Source organism: Lates calcarifer, linkage group LG3, assembly GCF_001640805.2.
Source record: "Lates calcarifer isolate ASB-BC8 linkage group LG3, TLL_Latcal_v3, whole genome shotgun sequence".
NCBI classification, from domain to species: Eukaryota; Metazoa; Chordata; class Actinopteri; family Centropomidae; genus Lates; species Lates calcarifer.
In genome coordinates this window covers 6852612-6875110 of record NC_066835.1, presented here as the reverse complement: position 1 = coordinate 6875110, position 22499 = coordinate 6852612, and the positions used below count along the sequence as shown (strand labels likewise).

Genomic DNA, 22499 nt, shown 5'->3' with positions numbered 1-22499 from the left:
AGGATTTACCCCTGAGCGGGATCAAGAAAATTCAGATCAAAAATAATGAAAATTTGCTGATCCTTTTGAGCAATGATAAACCTGTAATCACCGGAGAGAAAATTATTAATGATTGTCCTTTTCAAGTATCAGTACCTCTCTTTATCTTACCTTGGTACTGGGCGCTGAAACCTCTCAACTTGTGGTTGCCATCAGAGGTAAAATGCAGTCGAAGCCAGTTCTTGCTGCTGATTATGGGTGAGGGAAGGTTGGGGCCAGTGAACCTGTAGACACACAGACAGAGAGTAGATTATTGTATTAGCATATTAGAAAACAAACATTTTAACAGGCAAATGTGAAGGTAGCAGATTGCAAACTGCTGTAATAGTTTGCATACCCTCTTACTCATAAATGAATTCAGGTTAAGTTAAGGTATATACCAATAACATTTGCAGCCTCTACAGTATATCAACACTGATACACTTCCTCTGTAAATGAACTCAGCTAATGAATCTGTCTGTTTCAGGTCATTTCAAAGTCATTTCAGATATTTATTTAAATCAGTTTGTCAAGGCACAGTGTCTTGTACACCATAAGCTATAAGTAGAAAATGCTGCTGGGTTAGGTATATTATACATTATACAGCTGTATGAATTACTGTAATTGACACATATATCATTTCTCCCTGTCACTGTTTTGCTTAAGGGTTATCTGAGAATAAATATATAGGAACTAATTTCTCATCAGGCACTTGAAGAGAGTATCTCTGCTTGTGCTTCTGTTTTGTGCCGTAATCCAATTATGCAATCCATCAGATTTCCAATAAAGTCAAGCCCCAATGGCAGACAATATATTGTAGAGGCTGGCAGAACCTGCCAGTCTTCCTGGTGATTGTCTTGCTTGTTTATGATAATTATACTAATGTTTCAAAATTAATGTGGCCATGACTTTGAGATGTTAAAATGCAGCACCTTTAAGATCTATTAAAGGGAGGGTCTAACACTCGGGGGGAACTGTAATGTTAACGACTCTTAACCAAACTGCAGCCCAATGAAAAAATGGGACCAGGAAAGACCAGCGTTGGCATTTGCAGAGAAAGGACATTCCATTTATTGCTTTGAAAAAGCAATAGTGAATTATACTTCACGAACACTTAGAGTGCCTCCTGATCTTTATGCTAATGAGGGCAGTTGCTTACCAGGCATTTCTTCAGTTGTTAAAGCCAAAGTCATTTGGGGACACATCATGTTTTATCTTGAGGCACACTAACATAACACACACACACACACACACACCCCTACACCCGGACAGTATGAGCACCTATACCCTCATGCGCACATTCCTACAAGAGTGTGCATTAATTCCAATTCCCTGACAGCAAATTACATTTCCCCAACTGTGTCCACCTCATCTCGCCAACCTACATATCTGCTTCACTTTATACAGTAGATGCATACTAAGGCATGCCTCAACCCAGCCCCCATTAAGACAACCAGAAAAATGCACTGGAAGAAAAGCAAAGAAAGGAAAGTGAAAATTTTGATTAAATAATCAAATACAATGGAGGACAAAATGGAAGAGAGGCAGGAGACACATTTTGCAAGCTAATAACTACTCCTCTTTGAATGCAAAAACATTTTGGTTCACTGATGCCGCAGGGACAAAGAAAATAAACCAGCTTTAAACATACAACTCCAACCAGACAAGACAGGGATCTACTATGAAGAGATACATGACTGACTGCACTGTAGAGCTCCCTGAGGGTCAATTAAACGCATGTAGGTTTCTGGATGTAGACTGAATTCACATTTATTTAGATGAAAACATAAATTCCTTATTTCATAAAGTCAGCTCTTGCTGTGGTGGGGCCACAGCTGCACTGCACAGTATATCATCTTATTAGTTAAACTGAACACAGACTCACCAGGTGGGTCGCAGGGAGAGCCAGAAAGAGTGGGACAGATTTTTATAGCGAGGTTTTGGGTAGCAGGTAGGACAAGCCGCAACGGAGGAATGAGACAATGAGAAAATGAGTAAGAAATATGGGTATATCAGAACATCATTGATTTATCTTTTTGAGCCACACTGCAAGCAAACTGAAGAAAAATGGAGTGTCGAAAAGTGAGTATTGTCACTGATTAAGCTGAAGTATCTCTCCTGTCTGTGGCTGCTTTCAGCCCCGTACAACAGCTTGCGTGGTTTCCATCTTTCTTCACCTGTAAGTCAGTGATGCCAATGACCTCAACCCTTGGTTAAGAGATTTCCACTGAAGGAAACTCTGCTAGGTCAAACAGTTATGTTCAAATCACAAAAGGTCAAGGTCAGGGTCGGGAGCATGGCTGGAGTTGACCTTATTTCCCAACCAGATGAACACAACGTCAGAGTCCTTAATGAAAAGCACAGTGTGTTTGCAGAGGGTAAAGGTGTGTGCAAGATGAGTGTCGACCAGATTAAGGGTGCAACATGTGACTATATATGTTGCTTTTAAAAAAAAAAAAAAGTTTTAAAAATGGGTATAATTAAGGGATTTATCTGATCAGTGTGGGCCTGCAGGCTGCATGGTATAATGAAAAATAAGGCGAAAATGTGAAGCCATGCTGTATGACATTGGCCTTGATTTACAATGCCAAGTGCAAGACTGATAGAGTGAGTCAGCACGCCACAGGGGATGTTTTATCACTTAACAGAAGGAGGTGGGGGCTCATGTGTCGTCTGGCACATGTCCGTTCTGGAGTGATACTAGTGGGATGGAGAGTGCCAGAATTACCTCTGGCTCTAAGTATTTAACTGGGACCTGCGACAGCTCAGTATCCTTGGCAGCAAATCTATATGATTTGTATATGACACCGCCCCCCCAACCCCCCTCCCCCCACTCACCCACCAACCCACATGTACACACATACACACACACACACACACAAAGGCTCCCAAACACCAGGGCCGAGTGCTCTGTTCACTTGTGTCGAGTTACTCCCCCGTTTTCACCATAAGGACAAATGAAAACGTCCCTTTGAATTAGAGGGCAATTTGAGCTGGAATCAGCTTTCATTAATGCGCAACAATAAAGCTAAAGACTGACTTAAGATTCTGATAAATTGTGGCGGTGGCAGAGGATCAGGGACTGATGGATATGCCATTAAGGATTAGGCCATTAATAAACATGGGATGAGGGATGAAAAGACCACCATAAATACCATTTTGACCCAGTGTCACCTCTGCCTTCCCCCATTTCACGGTCCACCCTTATTTTTTTTTTTCCCCAAAAAATATTAAAAGTTTTAGGGTGAAAGTGACCATGGGGAGCAACAGAAAAACTCCTGAGCAGCAGGCTGATAGAGGTCTCCTGAAGGGTGTTGTGACCACTTCTATAGTTCATTTTTGCCTCTTGCCTCACCCTCTCTCTCTCTCTCACTCTCTCTCTCTCTCTGGCTGACCATATTAGATTTTATGCGGAATTGTCTTGAGAGAGCAGTGCTAAATCAGTTTCCACTTCCAGGCCCCAAAGCTCCTCAGTCTGACTCAGACTGTTGATGATTGTCCAAGAAACGTATTCTGGCCAAGGCAAGGTGATAGAGGCGGGCAGCGGTGTTCTTGACTGAGGGGGGATCGAGCTGTGAGCCACGCAGTGGCACGTGGAGCTGTCAGAAAAAACAGCTGGGTTTCAGTGCAGCTGTTTTGCCTCCACTCATGTCATCGACATTCATAAAGAAGTTTGAAATGGTTTAATGGTTACACAACATTTATGAGCAACATCTGATCTGTGTGTATCTGAAGTCAGATTCGCAAATCCCTGTCGCTTAGACTTGTCTTTTCTCTGTCATATTACGGCCGAGCGTCTTAGGAATACGCCAGACTAGTCAAAATCCATTTTACGTAACACTAGAACAGAGATACTTTCCATACTGATGTGATGTAACTCATTAAATTGTTAATGCCTTTCAGGATTTTCGAACAAAGGTCTTCGTCGTCAGGCAATTCAGCAACCTTTCCTCAGAGGAATGGGTCTTTTTCCCCTGCTTTATATTCATCGTTTCATGTCATCTGCTCTCTGTTCAAGGGGCAAGGTGTCAAATTACTCTATGCATAATCAGTAATGGGCGGAGTTTGGGTGTCAAAGGTGGCTAACTCTGCATTAGGATCAGGTGAATTAAATCAGGACTTCATTGTGATATAGCACCTGATGGTCGTGCATGCGTTCATGCGTGGGTGTTTGCATGCAAGTGGGTGGGACCCATTCTGAGTGAGGAGAATCTCTGTTAATTGCGGCTACGTACTTAGCCGGATCAATCAGAGGCCTCTGCTCAGTATGCAGGGCCTGCAGACCGTGGGTCACAGTGACTTTAAAGCCATAAGTTTTAGCATTTTAATGAGGCTATGTGAATTATAGCACAAGCCAGCCTATCCAGATGTACACGCAGACACACATACGCATACACCACCACTAGCAAATGTTCACGGTACAGACACGTACTGTATGCGGATATCAATAAATTCACTCTCTCTCTCTTTCTCCCTCTCTCTGTCATTTACCCAAACACACACACACAGGCACAAATTCACACACACACACACACACACACACACATACACACACACACACACACACATACACAGCACATCTTTCTGAGGTAAAACTAATCAGTGTTGAAGACCCTTAAGTCCAGAGTGGCAGTATTAAAGTGCTGGCAGTGGAGCTGGAGCTGTGACCTTCAGATGTAACCGAGATCAGACATACACTGGGGGTTTAAATGAACCACCGGAGCCCCCTGCTCCACACAACACAGAACCCTCAACGCTGTTCATTCATTTCTTCAAACAACAACCACCCAGGCAGTAAAAACCATCAACCTTACAATATAAGTTAAGGCCAAAGTATTATGAGAGGCCTTCAGGGCAGTTATGTCTCCTGCGTCTGTGCTGCTCTCGAGTGCAAAAACAAGGCACTGCAGAGGAGGGCGAAACCACCACTGGCCATGCCAGTAAAACTGCAGACCCCTCAGAACCAACATGCCTGCTCTTCCCTTAAACTTCCTGGTCCAACAGCGCCAAAATGTCTGTTCTTCCTCCTCTCTCAGCCCTCATCTATTATTCATGCACAGACCTCTGGCCCCATCAGAAAGCCTTGTTAAATCTTGTGAGAGATTCCTTTCTTCCTCTTCCCACAACTCATTTTCTGCCCTCACAGAACATATAATATGGACACTGATTGAAAGAAATTTCCTTTTGGGAAGAACAACGCACCAGCCTTCATCTTGGCTCTCTTTCCCTTATTCTTTTTTCATATCTTTTTCATTTTTTCCCCCACAATTCCTCAAGCCTATCAAGAAGTTTCCTTCAAATCCACTTTTTTGTTTAAGTCATTTTAAATACAGTTTATGTTAAATCCCCCCTCAAGGTTGATTGGTTGGCTACAACTGCCATACGACTACACATCTCGTCATTTATGACGGTCAAACAAACATTTCCTCCTCAATCCTGGCTCAGATCTCTCTTTCAAAGACAGGAAAATATGAAAGCAATGGTGCTTTGATTGATGATGTACTCCTCCAATTTTAATACCCATGCAAATTAAAACTAACCGTATTGGCTGCTCTTCCATGCTCTTTCATTTCATCCACCAAAGAGAAATGGTAGCCAGACAAAAACAAAAGTCTCCAGCTAAAGAAGTTGTTAAGTGATTTTCCCTCACAAGCATATTCACATCTGCCAGGGACATCAGCAAAGTTTGGGTCATGGCAATGACCTGTTAAATTACCAGTGAGAGGAGTGTGTATAGAGACTGCCAGGTGAAGAATAGGTTTCAAGTCAGTTCAGCAACAGTTCTGTACGGTGTTGATAAATATAATTTCTTTTTCCATCATTTAGTGATTGAGTTGTTGCACTACAATTGGTAGTTCACAGTTTCACATTTTGTCATTATGTACATTTTGTTATTTTCAAATTAATTCAACTTGTCTAGTTTTAATTTTCAGACCACTTTAGAGCTTAAAACATGACTTGTAATTTGAGGTCTTTTGGCTTGGAATGATTAGTTAAACTGAATGAATTGCTGATAGCTCACTTAACTCAATGAGGTTAAACAATGAGGTTTTGAAAGAAAAACTAAACTATCATATTAACAAACTTCCCAGCATGCATGGAAAGTTGCTGTGTGTCTTTAATTCACGCGAAGGTAGGTAGCTGTTTTGTTTTGAAACAATGAAAACAACATAATGAGGGTTAGTATTGAATTTGTAGTTCTTTGTGTCAAATTAAGAAGTGACTATATGAGAAGATGTAAGGAGGCTGTCTATAATGACTTAAGTTGTTATTTCAACTTCAAGTTTGAAATTTATTGAACTTTGTTCAAGTTCAGTTAATTTAATTCATTTAACTTTACATTTTAAAACTCATTAAATGATCCTAGATGGAAATATGTGTATTTGACAGGAATTTAGTTGTTTTAACTCAGAGTATCAAGTTTAAACAACAAATTATCATTAGTTAAATAACTTGTATAGCTTAACTTTATGAAACAAAACTTTTCTTCAAGATGAGTTTACTCACATTTTTAAGGCAGCAACTGAACTTTTTTTTCTTTTTGTTTTTAACAGTGTAGCTCAAGCTTATGCCTCATAGGAGCCCTGACTTTTGTTTTGCTTTGATCTGGTTCAGTCACAGTTTGTGAAACTGTACACTCTCACCATTCCCTGGGACAATATAAAGCACATCTCTATGCCAGTGCATTATCTAAAAAAATGACATTATCCAAAAATTGACCCACCAGAGAGAAGGGTGACCCCATTACTTCATCCACCTAAAGTCAATTTTGAGAGAGTCTGTCTGGAAAGTTAATCAGTTTCTTGCACCATGACCAGCAAAATACAATAAAGATATTTTGGTAACAGCCAAAAAGGAAAACAGACAAGCAGACCAAATGGGGCAGAAACATAAACTCAAGCAGCTCAATTCATGGAAGGAAAGAATTTAGTGCCACTTGTTCCACAATTGATCCTGGCGTCAGTGTGATTTATTACTCTTTCTCAAAAAGTCAAGGTAGATGTAGGCAAAGTCACAAAGAACAAAGCAAAAGGACTGAAGTGCCATTGAATGGACTGTGGAACAATGCTGGTGAGGAAACCATACAGAGCCTAATGACTGAGATTATTGAATGTTTGCCTTCAACAAAATGACCCACACGGGCCCAAATTAATTATCTGACCAAGTTGAAGCGAAAGACAAATACAGACGTCGCTTTTCTCTCCATTTCTTCCCTTCTGTTTAATTTCTGTCAAACCCAGCTGACATGATGCTCCATTGTCATCGTCAAAGAAGGTTGCTGTAGACACAAACACACACACACACATAAACACGTATACACCCGCCATCAATCACACCAAACCACTCAAAACAATATCTGTGTACTTCTCAATGGGTGTAATCGTCCGCGGGCGGTATTGGATCTGTGGTTAACGGGAGAAAAACAAATGAGTTTCCAAGGTCACTCTTAAAAGCAGGCAGTGATAATTGAGCCCTCCCCGTAGATCCGTCAAACACAACAATAAACAAGTGCCAATAATATCCCTGGGCCGATTGCAGGAACATCATCCTTCTCCTCTGCGGGAGGCTTGAGTAGATATAGACGGAGAGAAAGAGGTAAGAAAGACAAAGCGACCATCACAGTGTGACGGAGAAAAACCAATTAGAGAACACAAAAGTTAAGTTGTGGGGATGAAAGAAGGCGTAGAGAATGCCATTTTAAACAAATCATACTCAAGGCTGAGACATACAGTGACTGCATTTAGAATGTATGACTCTAAAACTGTACCTCCCACTACCATTGAATCGCACTGAATGATTCTACCTTGCATGCCATGCTCTATAAATGATCCTTTAAAAGTAATTTGCCTTTGAACAAAGAATAGGCTACACACACAGAACCTTCGGCAATGGCTGCAATGCAAGTACTGGAAAACTGCTTTTACACTTGTTGACATTTGAGTATTTTCGTACCATCACTGGTCTATTTTTTATCATATATTTCATCTTGTTGTGTTTTATTCAGCTTTTAAAGGAATAGTCTGACATTTCGGGGAAAGTGCTTATTCGTTTTCTTGCTGAGAGTTAGATGAGATGGTCGACACCACTCTCACATTGGTATGATAAATATGAAGCTACAGCCAGAGGCCTTTTAGCTTAGTTTAGCATGATGACTGGAAAAAGGGAGAGATGACTTGCCTGGCTCTGTCCATAGGCAACTAAATCCACTTAGCAGCACCTCTAAGAGCTCATCAGTTAACACATTTCATCTCCTTTGCTTAATCCTTATAAAACAAAAGTGTGAAAATGAAACGTTGTGGTCCCAGAGACAAGTGCAATGATCTTTTTTTATTTACTTGTTATAATAATAGTGAGAACAGAATATTCAATATCAGATGACCTGTCAGTTAAAAGATGGACATTTATGCGACACTGGACAATTACTCTCTCTCCCTTCACCTCCCTATCTCTCTCTCTCTCTCTCTCATTCTTTTGTTTCCCCTTGTGGTTTGTGAGTATGAGCTGTTAGTTTTTCAAAGCGAGTCTGGGATGACGCAGTACGCGAGGAGACAGGTGAAGCCATGCTAATGATATTGAACCTGGCAACACTGTCAAATCCCCCAAACACAGCCGACACATTGTATTCCCCTGATACCGGAGCATCCTGAAATAACTACACTGTTGTGTTAGGAGAGAAGCATCTGTAGGGCTTTTGCATGCAACACTGTTTGTATTTATGTGTGTATGTGAGTGATTGCATGTCTATGTGCAGTATGAGCCTGTGTGAAGACGATTCAACAGGAATCATATTTAAAATTAAATGCTTGCATGCCCTTACCAGACTGACAATCATATATGCATAATGTAGAGCTTAAGAAGCATCATTCCTTACATTCCTCCTGCTTTTTGTAACTTCTGATGCTTTAGTGAAACAAAAACTATCTAGAATTTTCACTAATTTTAGAACTTTCATGGTGTGGAGTTGTCACTTGTATTGCTGAATTGTACAGTATTTCTTCACTGAGATGATGTATCACCTTTACATACGCGCTCTTCAGCTGAGTGCTGTTGGTCTCAGGAAATGCCAAATCTATGCATCATTTTTTATTATTTTTGAGGTTCATGTGGATATTAAATGCATGCATGATTTAACAGCAGCCCATTAGTAACAGCAACTTACTGGCAATCATAAAACTAAATGGCATATCAACCTATGTTGCTATACAATCTGCTCCTGCGCACTTTTTATAATGAAGGCGCTGAAAAGTGCAGAGTCAGAATTTTCCCTTTAAAACAATAAGCCCCCAAGGCGCCCACGTATTAAAGGGTAGTGCAGTACATAAAGGTCGACATAAAATATAAAGCGACCTAATTAACTACAAGTGGGAAAAATATACAAAGTAATAACGACCATTAAAATCCATCCAGGGTTATTTTGAGGGACTATTTGTGTGGAATTCAAAGGGTAAGGAGCTAATTTTTTCTTCATTATTTGACTTTTTAAAAAATTCTACCTGTTTTTTTTCTCCACACGTAAAGCCTTACACAGTGGTCTGTTTGAATCAGCAGAGAACAAGAAAATAGACCATGGGAGGAGTAATGACAGGGAGACATTTTTACCTCACCAAAGTGCTAGAAAAAAAAAAAAAAACATCCACCACATCTATCCTTGTACATCATTTTTGGATTCGATGGCTACTACCCACACACTTCAGTTTTACTCTAAATCACCCACTCCAATATACAGCCACTATTTCAGCTCTCATATGTCCCGCAATGGACTCCCTATCTTTTACTATTGTTAGTTCTCAGTGGCTCCTTACTCAATTCCCACTGCACTGCTTTTTTCTGGCACCTTTTCAGATGAACTCTGAAGAGGCTCTCTGTACAGAAATAATTAAGACTATACCTCTATTTTTGTGCCAGCACTAAATTGCAGAAAGCATCAACACGGATGCATTGCCATTTTTGTCCAGTCCATTTTCTCGTGCTTGCACCTGTTCCAGGATCCAAATGCTCCCCCCTTTTGCACCAAGGTGGGTGGAGCAGAGCAACGGAGGTTGTAATTATATGCAGATCTGGCGGCACAGTGCAGTTTTTGAAAACTTTTTGGCAAGAAATTGTGCTCACATTACCACCTACTTGGACGACTATGAATAACAAAACCGGGCACATACAGTATACTGTAGAGCTTATGTAGCTTTCGTTGGTGGAAGGACAAAAAATGACCTCACCAAAAGCATGTGAGACACATGTCTGCTGAATCGTGCATATTTTATTTTGATAGCAAAATTTCATCCAATGCCCACTTGAATGATTGTCAATATACATTTTAAAATGCAATGAAGTCTAATTGGATGGATTATTCTTAACAATAAAGTTACCCACAATACTCTGTAAGACGTATCATGTTCTTTCCCTTTTAGTTTGATTAAATCCCTGAAGCTATATTATACAGGAATATCTGTGTTCATTTTGTAGTCTCCAATTTGAGGGATGCACTCTGCATTTCACATTACACAGGTCAAACAGCGCAAGACATAAGCAACAAAATGTTAAACTGAAAAACACTTTATTGTACTACTACCTGAGGTGCTTGTAGTCTGTCTTGTGATCTTTTCAGTGTGTGCATCATTACCCATGGACAAGAACTGTAGTGTCTCCAGAAAATATAAATCCAGCTTAAAAAGGGATATTATCTGCTTTCGGGGGCATATTCGAGGTTGTATATTTGTGCCTGAAAATAGATTTTCTCCTCAGAGAAGTCAGTGTCTCCCTTGTAAAAGTAAAAGTGATTTTCCTAGCCTGATTGTTAAGCCACATGTTTGTGGTAATGAGCTGCTGAGACAAGCTGGAAATGGATATTGGGATGAACCCCAGGTGGACATCTGGTGGCCTCTTTCATCTCAGCCCGATTCCTCAGTCCCTTGTGGTATTTCTCCCTCAATGCCCGACCACACAACAGTCCATCTCTCTTTCCCTATGTCTTTATAAAGTATAGAAGTTCAGTTTTTCCAGATTTTTCAGATCACGCACCATCTAACTCTGGTTGTGAGCATAGATCCGAGTTTTGAGAACGGCAAAATGTGGGAGGAAGGTGGGAGGAAGAGAGAAAGGCGAGAGATGAGCAGCTTCCGGAGGACAGAGGGAATGAGTCATCTAGACACCGCCAACTGCCAAAACCTCAACCACGACCTCAACTCTCCCTGTCTCTTCCTCCGTACTGTCCCTCCTGCTGTCCACCCACAGTACTTCCCCCCACCCCACCCCCATCCAGGAGCTCAGTGTATTTGTTTTCTTTTAATTACTTCGAGGGTTGCTGACAAAGTTGTTCTATTGTGTGCCCATTCAAAGATTCTTCCAAATGCATGAACTGAAAAGTATGGGATGCAAAAAAAAAAAAAAGGATGAGGAGGCCTTTATTCCACCGTTGTGTTCGCTGGCCCTTTGTCTGGCTTTCACTGCCTGTTTTTTTTTTTTTTTTTTTTTTTTTTTTTAGAGAGATTAGTGTTTGTTCTCTCTCTTTTGCTGTCACTCCCTGTAATCCCTCCCTCTGTCTTATATCCATGCCTCCTTTGGGGACAATACGCAATGCAAATGGATGCCATAGCCAGTATTATCTGCTCTGTTGCTTTCTTTCTCAAATGTGAGAGTTGGAAGAAAGGAAAAATGAGGAGGAGAGTAAAATGGCCTGTTATGTCCTTCACTTAGAGGCTGTAGATGATTCAGGGTAGGCATCACGCACGTATGGTCGGACAGTCAGGTTGACAGATTGTCAAAGTTAGATCGGACAGGTGGACTGACAGAAAATCTCAATCCCGAATCCAGATGGCTGGCATCGGCTGAGAGAGCGATGGTAAAATGAAAGTACTCCAACAGCTATTGTGGGTTGGCAGGTGACTGAGACGCGAGCTTTGATGACAGCCTCTTAGAGCAGCTGATGGGGATATTTGCCTAAGACGAGCTAAGAAAACTGATCGAGGTGTAGACACATATTCATACCTCAAGGTGTCCTCACACAACACAAACATGAATACACACACATACAGGGATGCAGGAAGAGGGATATGTGCGGATACAAAAGTCAATGTTCAATGAAGTGTCGCAAAACTGTGGCATACTTCTCCTTTAATACTATTAAACATATTCAAACAATCACAAAAGGATTTATGAACGTTCTCACGTCACATCGGGTAAATTTGGGCCTGTGGGTGTGTTTTGCTCTCAATCTGTTCTCAGCAATCTTTGATCCTCCTTCCACATGTTACACTAAACTTCAAACAGGCCAGGTAGAATTAAGCTTTTAAGTAATCCGGGCAAAGTGGAAGTGGGCCAACTTCTCTTCCATTATACAGCAGAGAGCGGTGATATTCACCCTCAGCTGATAGAGCCTGATCTCGTCTTCCATTAGCCTTTATTGGTGCTGCCGTCTAAAACCATTCCAGGGAGATAACATGCGCTCATATAGCCTTTTATGGTTATATACTTTATTCAGCTTTAAAATATATTAATCTCCATCATGTGTTTCTGCTTTGTTAATTTATTTAATTTTTTAATCATCCTTCCCCAGTCTTGAGAGAGGGAGATTGCAGGTAAATATTAAAGACATCAATCAAGTGGGAGGAGAAAGAATGGGAAACACCTCAAAGTAGAAGAGAAGAGAAGAGAAAAGAAGAGAAAAGAAGAGAAGTGAAGAGAAGAGCTGAGCTATCTTTTATACGCCCATGACCGTGACCGATTTGTCGTAAAACTACCATCCAATTAAAAGAGGACTCTCCATCTGCTTCCTCCTGAGTCAGCGCTGACCTTTCACCTCCCCCCCTCACCTCAGCCATGATATATCCACTCCCTCTGCTCACTGCAGACGTGTGTTATGATGTAGATGGCACCCAGTAACTACCTGAGTTTATATGAACAAAACATGATACCAGAAAATACATTATATAGATATGTGTGTGTGTGTGTGTGCGTGTGTGTCTGAGGATAACAGAGCCACAGTTAGCCCTACCTGAATGTCATTACTCTTTGTCAGAGTGTTCTCAGGTTGTGTCTATGTTGTACAACTAAACTATAAAAAGGCTTTACTTTCATATCTTCCTGTCCATGTGAGGCACCGTGGAGTGAGTCAGTACTGGCTCTGCTGCAGGTGCTTCTTCTGTTCTTAACTGGTTAAAAATAGCTTTGTATGAGTTAACAGTAATTGCCTACGTAGAATTCAGTGGGAAAACTTTTACTGGTGGTCACTGTGCCTCTCAGCAATATCATACTCTGGGATATGTCATTTGCTTGTTTACATTATCCATCTTCACCAGTCATGACAAAAACAACAACAAAAAAAAAACTTTGCCTTGGGCAAAAAATTATACTGCAACTGCAGTTCAGCTGAGGATAGTTGCGTAATTTCCAACCGTGCTGTGATTTAAAGCAGGAAAAGAAATGGTGTGAAGTCAGCCTTGTCACTCCTTTTTTAAAGATGAATTACCCACTCAAAACACTTGACCACACATTAGAGGCATCACTTTGTAGAGCTAAACATAAGGGGTTTACGCAAGCTAAAAGCAAAACATTATGGGACAATAAATACATACATACAAGTGGTATCAGTATCCTCTTTAAATGCTGCAACCATCAACAGTTACTTCACCAACTACAAAAAGAAGAAGAAAATAAATACCCCACTGATTTTTCTTAATTAATGTATGGTGCTGGAGAGCAAATCCTACTTATGTGCTAAACAGTGGGTCGTTTGAAAAACAATTCTTGATGTGCCCAACTGTAATCAATTCTTTAGAACTACTATTAAAAGGCAAAAAAAAAAACAAAAAAAAAAAAAAAACTGCACATAATGCAAGGGAGGAAGCACTGACTCCATCTCTCTGGCTATTTTCTGTCTGGGCTTGTTTTCAGACTTTAAATTATTATATTTTTTTATTATATTTTTCACTGGTTTGCTGATGACGATGAAGATGATAATAATGACGATGATGACAGAGATAATTACGATGCATGTTTGTGTACGTGCGCTGCATGTGTGTTTATGTGCTTCATGCTATATGTCCCTCCTTCTAGCCAATCTCAGAGGGAAACAAAATGGTCTTCGGCTGTCACTGACAAAGTTATACGCCACTGTAGGATATATATAAAATCTGGGTCCACGGAGGACATTGCAGTGGTTGCAGTATGTGGGTAGACATATCATCCCCATCCTCATTCCCTCACTGTGTGGATTAATGAAGCTTTAATAGCCCATGTCATTAGGCTGGGTGGCCACTGACTAGACTGCAAAACCCTGGAGGTTCTTTCATAATAATATACTGTGGGCCAACATATAGACATGAAGCAGGCTGCTGCCAGCACACAAGGACTATTCTGTCCTGTCCCATAGGATCGGATCTGCCAGTTCAGAGGCGTCTGTCAATCCAGGTGGAAACTTTCAAAGACAATGACATCAAGCTCTGCCTGTTCACCCTTGAATTCCATCTTCATCCAAAGACACAATGACACTCAAAAAGGTGTAAACATGCCTTCATTTCACAACAATTACCCTGCAGTCGTTAGAGTGGAAATACATAAATCATTCCTTTGACATGTACAGGATGCGCACACACAATCGCATGAACATCAGCACACGCAAACACACCAGTCATGGACAAAAAGCCTGGGCCAGGAAGGCGCACAAACACACTCAAACACACACACTCTCGGACAAACACTCTCTGTGGAGGTTCTAACTATGTTAAATGACTAGTATTAATCACCCTTCTCTGTCTCCGTGGTGATTATGAACACATTAATCAGCAGCATGTCTGCCAGTTGGATGTAGGCATACCAGGCAGAACAAGGGATGGAGGAGAATGAGTGAGGTGAGAGGTGCACGAGTGGGAAAACACTGGAGGGAACAGAGCTGTGGGTTGGTTTTTTTTTATTACTTTTCTGTTAACATCAAAACCAAGTTCATGCCACTCTGGGTGGAAAACAGCAAAGACGGTGAAGAGTGTAATAAGAGCAGCTGTTCAAATATAGACGAGAGCTGCTTCATTATTCTGAGCAACCCTACAACAACCTTCTGCGGCCTTTGGTAACACTTGTGTTTGAACACTCGCATCTCAAGAGCTGCCTAACCCCTTTCCGCTCAACGGAAAATATCCAGATTGTAGAACATTTGCTCCTCAGGAAAGTGGAGGGGTTTTTGATGTGTGTACAGCATATCTAATACAACTTTCCTCAATCAGAACTCACTAATAAGGGATGTAATGGTGCAGTCAGCTAACCATTTAGTAAGATTCACAAAACAGGACTCACAGTTAGATACAGCCATGATGCTTATGACAAGCCTTTACACATAACTGATTTTTTATGGCAGTTTCTATTATAGATTTTGGTGCAGACGAATTCTTGAAGGAATAAATAAATCACCTGGGTTTCAATGCAGATTCTGGACTAGCATTATCCAGACTCCATAGGCAGCTGCAAGCCATAATTTCTGCAGCAGATGGTGGTGAATGATGCTATTCAGGTGCATTTCACAACGTAAACTGATATGCAGGTATAGTGTAAATGCAAATAGAGTCAATGGAAAGACGCCACCACAGATGAGCAGAAGCAGAATCACCCTCGAAGTTCAGCAAAGACATGCCTGCTTAGGTAGCAAATATCTTAGCTTCAGTGAATATGTATGGTTATTCAAAGCTGCATGACTTGACACATGTACAGACAGACATAAGAGCAGACTTTACTGATGACAGCTGTGAGTCAAACCCTCCTGCCAGACATGTGGATTAAGTCTGTCCCTCACTCTTATATTGCTATTTAAAGCCACAAAATCCACTGTTACTGGCCCATTTATGTGCACCAACACATCGCCCTACTGTAGGCTGTATACACAAGCATGCACCACCCTCTCCCAAAATGCAGACATTTACATGCACATACAGGTGTTTGGCGACAGCTGTCTTGCTCGCTTGCACACTCAATTTCCATTCTCATCACTCAGACCATTTCATTTTGAGGCAAGCTTTTTAAGTCGTCATAGCACTCATCTCGCTAAACAAACAAACTTCATTAGCCTCTCTCAAAATAGCTCTCCTGAAAGCGCGCAGTAATTGATATTCATTTCAACTTCAAATTCAAAACTGGTAAGGCACCATAATGAGAATGACAGCAGTGGCATCAGTTAATTGGGACAGGAGTAGCCTAATGGCGGGACAATGGCGGCACTGTTGTTAATTTCTCTTTCATTAATATTGGAGCCCCAAGCAGGAAGCGCTTAAAAGGGATCAAACAGGCTATGGAGGCGGCTGTGTGTGTGGATGGAGTGGCTTTGACAGAAACAAAATCAGTTTTCAGTAAATATTTCAGCAAATAAAAAAAAACAAAAAAACAAAATGCACTTTTTTGGAATCACAGACAAATGGTAATTTATCAGACCACAATTTTACAGCAACGTATCAGTCAGTTTATGCTGTAGGAGTCATAGAGAGCTTGTTGCACTATGATTTAAGTCTCTTTTTTAGCATTTATTTTCAAGTCATCAGTATGAGGCAAATAACCAGCAGATGTCTACATAGCCTCTACTTGTCCACTAGCGGGTCACTTGGCAGCTGAGATTATTCTTCTTTCCAGCTCGTTTGTGACAAACAGAAAGCAAGCTATGTCGAGAAAGTGGACACTGATGTCGCACTGTATGTGAATAATAAACAAATGTCAATTGGTCATTTGAAAATCTTATCAGAAAAACTGATTCATAAGACACAACAGTATTGTAAAATGTAGGAGCAGCTACACAAACACTGTAACAGACATCTGTAGACACATCTAATACATGGAATATAGTACTTTAGCTCCCCTATATATCATCACACTGTATTGTGGTGAAGAAATATCTTTCATGCATTTGATACCTCTAGGTCATCAGGGCATCAATGACTGAGCATGCCTCAGCCCTGCCATGGTGAATGTGATTACAGTAGCTGTGACAGAGACCTTGTGTTAGCTGTCAATCAGCATCAGTCTTTCCTTGACAGGCAGAGAGCCTGCGGTAACACAGCCACACGGGGTAAAGTACTGTACAGTGTGTTGCTATCCTGAGTAAGAGGGACAAGGCCCTGAGGTATGGAGCCTTGCCCGGCTTTGCTGTCCTGGAATGACACAGATCAAAGTCAGCAGAGGATAATTAACAAGAGCAGGGCATTAATGATTTGCCTCTGACAATTGAATTTTCCCCCACCTCTCTACCTTGAGATACATTTCAAATATTCAAGTCCAGTGGATTTTCTGGTTAATTGGAATTTCTATTCCTACAGGAGCTCTGGCTCTGACCAAAGGTATTGCCCAAAAAGAACACAAACTTCAGATGTTGTAAAGATGAATAATTGTCTGCAATATCCAAATATATGTGTCATTAAGGGGTATTGGGGTAGAAGCCTGCTTAGTGTGAATGAAAATGAAGAGTGGGAATAGAGAATACTTTCTTTAAAGCCACGAGAGCTATTACTTGCCAGTTATTCCACTATATTTCAACTGTTTAACTCTTAACTTTCTTTAATAGTACTGTGTAGTGAGGATTACAAAAACGGAATATGGTTTGTCTGTAAACAAGGTATACAGCCAAACGACATGACAACACCAGCCTGTTTATTTGGACAAAACAAAACAAAAGCCAGTCTGTATAAAAAGGACTACTGTTACATCTCTAAATGAAATGACATCCCAGAAATAATACCCACACAGATCATTAACCACCACTGACAGATACTGTATTTTAACAGCAAGAATTCAGTTTGTTTTCTCAGGTTAAAAATAAAACCAATGATATTCATTCTGCAGACTGTTTTATATAAACTCGAAGAATCCAAATATGTTGATTTATTTATGATTGTGTGCAATATAATCATCTGAGGGAAGCGTGAATAGATGTGCAGCTGTAAGAGTACTGTAAATTTCCTGTGGACTGGAATGGAGAGAGAAAGTGGAGTCAGACTGGAGCTGTGAACAGCATTATATAAGGTGTATGTGTATACAAGTAAAGTTCTATCCTCCCTCCTCCTCCCCTTTCTTTGCCTCATAAAGAAAACTCAATCACAACAAACAATCCCACTGGACTCAATTAGCTACAGTTAAATAAATGGTGTGACTCTAATGCCCTGCCCATGAGCACCCAGATATCTTCCCCTCTAAAAATATATATCTCTTGTGTGTAGGTGTGTGCAGGGGTGCATGCATGTGTGTGTGTGTGTGACTTTATGTTCACACTTCCTGTGTCTTGGGATATGCCACGCACCTCCCCGAGCAGCAGTGTGTGTTTGATAATTAGCCTCTTCTGTGAACACATGCCTGGGTTGGCAGAGTGAGAGCTGCCTTAGGGAAGGGTGAATGCTATGAGTGACTATCATCCACCAACCCGTATCCAGTGACAACTAAGGGAGTTTGTAAAAAAAAAAAAAAAACAAAACATTGCAACAAGTCTTCATTCTTAAGTAGCTCCTGTGCGACCTTGGGAGTGACGACCGGTGAACACACAGCGAACAGAGCAGCGAGGACCAAGTATTCCAGTTCTAACCTGTGCACATACCAGCAACAAGCAAGGAGTGGCTGGGTTTTGACCAACTACTTAATCCATACTGTCAGTCTAAATCAAATGCAACAGTGACAGTCACATTCCCTCCAGCTGGGTCCTGTTTATTTCCATCCCGTTTAGCCACATGCTATGCTGATTTCAGGTAACATGGCGTGCAACACACACTGTTCTGTTCACTGACATCACCATGCATGATTTCTGGGTTTCAAGGTTCAAAGAAGTTATTGCTTTACTGCTATTTGGAGCTGTTGAAGCAGGGAGTTAGAAAGTGCACCCTCATGTCTGCTAATATCATTAGTTTGTAATGATATTAAAAGGGCATGGGTAAATGTTCGTATAGACAGCAATTTGCTTCTTTCTTTAAATAACTATTTTCTTTTTTCACCAGTAAATGTTTTTGTTTTTTAGTGAATAATCAATGAAATGATGAGAATATGTCACATTATTGAAATCCAATGTTGTAGCAGATTGGGATTAATACTTGGTGGCACCTTTTCATGTCTAACTTGTTCTCTGAAGGGATACAAAACAAACTGCATGAATGGTTTGAATGTATCTGATACAAGGGGACACTAACCCATAAGAAGGTAGTACAAAGACTGTGCTGTATGCTGCATGGTGCAGGATTTATAGGTCTTGTTCTGTGCTTACTGAGACTAGACATAATGGAAGTTCAATTACAGCCTCTGTGATCTTTCTGGCTTAATGTACATCAGCAGTAAGGGTTCACACTACATTTAGATGATAGTATGTGTATGCAGTGATTATTTCTATACAATCAAAGTGAAATTACCTTCAATTTAGGGCAAGTGAGCCACATAGTAAGTGGTGCAAATGCTGTATGCACCACAGTATTGCGCATACATGAATATGTGACTGTGAATGCTGTGCAGTGTGCTGTAATTATATAATTTTCCGTTCTACATTTGCTAAATGATCATATATGTCTTTCTAACTACAATGATCAGATTTCCCCACGGGATCATTAATGTTTTATCATCTGTAATCCAGTTTAATTCTGACAAGGAACATCAATCGCTCAGCTCTGGGAATTAATGTACATTTGGTATTTATATTCCACTGTGTATACCCCACAAGACCTGGGTACAGTTGTTAAATGTTAATAATTAATAGACTCTGCTTAGAATCTGCTTGTAGTACACAGTGGTTAGAGTTCACTCTGGGACTAGACTGGAGGAAGATGGTAAAAGAAAAGTTTACGGGACAAACTTTCAGCTATATTCTCGTAATTGTCCAATTATCATTTGGTGTTATTAGATGAGGAAAATCAATATGATCTTGCAACAAATGAAATGAATCTGCACAAACACTATTTGACCTTGGTCCGATCTGAATACCCTGTACCCATTACTACACTTCCTCTCCTCCCACTTTGCTTGCTTTTTAATAATGCTTAACAATCTCTCTGCTGTTTCTGCTGCCCCCCCTTCATCCTCCACATCTCCTGCTCAGCCATATTTTTGTTGTGCTCCCCTCACCCCTTTTGCATCGCTTGCCAGTGTCTGCTGTCCTGTCTCTCTGCTCCTCTGCTGTGTCTCTCCTCTCTCCCTTGCACCTTTGATGTCAAAGACCACAGCTAAAGCCTGAGCTAATCTGCTGTGGGGCCTCCTAAGCCATAACCAGGCCAAGAGTTGGAAATCAAGAACATGGCATAGGATCAAAATGAAGAAAACATGGAACGAGTGAGGTGACAGAGGAGCACTGGAAAAATATTCTTCTACAAGTCTCTTTTAAATGTGTTGTGTTTAGAATTCAACCCATTTCGTTTTGAAAACCATGTTTGCACTGCATTATCACTATTGTCAGGAATCAATTGGAAATGAATTAATTAATCACATAGAGAAAGATGGATCACATTGCCAGCAAAGCTATGTTTATCTCACATCAGTGGTAAAACATTTCACTTCAAGATGAATAATATTTCAATATAAAATGACAAATTTATAGATTTACTAAAATTATATATTTTGTATGGAGGACAATGGGGGAGAATGTCCAAGAAACCTGGGAGAGCACAATGGTGGTATGTACAGTGGAAGCCACAGTTTTTAGAAACATTAATGAACAGATAGATAAAATAGAGTGGTATACAGCAGGCCAATTAAGGATCCTGGAGAAAGAAAAGCTGTGAGGGCATTGTTATGAAGGGTGCAGAAAAGATTTTTTTTTAAAACACAAGATGATGGCGTAATGAACTGGGGAGGAAAAGAACTGGAGGAGGGAAAGTCCAAACAAAGACTGTCAGCAAGCTGTATGGAAAAAAAAGGAAAGATGCTAAAGAGGCGCTAATGTATTAGCTGCGGTGCAGCCTATAGCCAACCCTCCAATCCAACCCCTTCCTCAATAATCCCTCAGCAATACTATTCATCTACCTCGCTCTGACGGTGCTATTTATAGCACATTAAAGGGGTAAAAATGCCTTTTCTTCGCCTCCGATACAAAACATAAAAATAAAAAAAAAAACCTTGGAAGTTACAGCTCCTATTAACAGGATCAAGTGTGTAAGCAAAGGCAACTCAAACAAAAAGGGAGGAGAGAAAGAAAGAACACAGCTCTCTGAGTCAAGGGTTATCCAGAAACATATTAGTCAAATAAAATAGTCTGTTTTTTTTTCTTTATCGGAGAAGACACATTGAAGTTCAGACCTCATTTTAATTTACACTGCAAAGAGAATGCATAACCATATGTAGTTTATTCTCATAGGCAATTACCCTCCAGCTAATTGTATGGACATTACTGGGGCTGATTATGAATACAATGGCTGTAATGGAGGAGCGCCAGCACCACTTTATGCTGACCCAGTACAAAAACCAGCCAATAGTATTTCACAGAGATATCCTTGTCCTACATGGAATACATTGTGTATCTGTTGCAGTTACTAACATCATTTCATCATCAAAGGTTTTTTTTTATTATTAAACAGTGAATCTTTTCATTTCAAGTGTGTTCAGATACAGAATGCTGCAGATGTTAAACTAGAGATAAAAAATGAAAAGAAAATTGGTTTTATTTTCATAAATATCCTCCCACATTCACATTAAATCTCAAATAATTTCCAGAAAACATGATTCACATGTTTCCATGAGGGAAAAAAAAGCAGAGCCATGTGTTGAGATGCCTCCAGCTCCAACATCTGACACCAAACCTCAAGTCAAACATGCAATGCATGCTACTAACCTGCACCCATGCAAACCGATAGATCAAACAAAGCACGGCATTATGCAGTATCCTAGACCCAGGGCACATCAGCAATGTTAATTAACATGACAGAGCGGTGTGAACAAACAGACAGGTCACTGTTTGGAGGCAGGCCTGCATACATGACTACTCTGCTTCTTCTATCATACTGACCAAGTAAACAATCGCATTGAATTCCTGTTTCTATGCACGAGGCAGCAACAACTCTAACGCTGGCCCTCTGTCAAAGGATCAGCTTCATCCCTGATCCATATCATCCATGCAAACGGCGCACTAATTAGCCACGCTAAGACAAATCGCACTGTTTTTTCCTGGTTCACTGGCCACAGCACCTACGGTAATCCTCTGTTATCACGCAGTTGGGGAGAATAGTGAAGCTAATAACACCATGATATTAGCAACACTGATCTGCGAGTGATAGAGCCAGGCAGCCCATAGCCGTTAATTCTGTCTGCATGAGCCCCAGACCACACTAATCCCTATTTTAATTATTTTTTCTCTTCGCCCCCCCACCGCTTGCCTACCCCTCTTGTCAATGTTCTCTAATCAGACCATCTAATTAAAAAACAGGAAGGATGGCAAGCAGGCAGCCTCAATGTCTCAAAAGGGTGCAATGTCAGTAGTATATGAGGTGCATGTGTTAGTCGAGGGGTTACACTGATAACCTGTGCTACAAGGTACGCTGGGATGAACTGCACATTTGATG

The 22499-nt window shown here is 40.6% G+C and overlaps 1 protein-coding gene across 1 annotated transcript in view; it reads right to left on the bottom strand.

The window, feature by feature from the left end:
- csmd2 (CUB and Sushi multiple domains 2) overlaps positions 1 to 22499 on the bottom strand; it is a 223016-nt gene that overhangs the window by 123653 nt on the left and 76864 nt on the right. Inside the window, 1 exon segment of the mRNA XM_018701481.2 lies at positions 151 to 263. Within this exon segment, the coding sequence (XP_018556997.2) occupies positions 151 to 263 (113 nt within the window).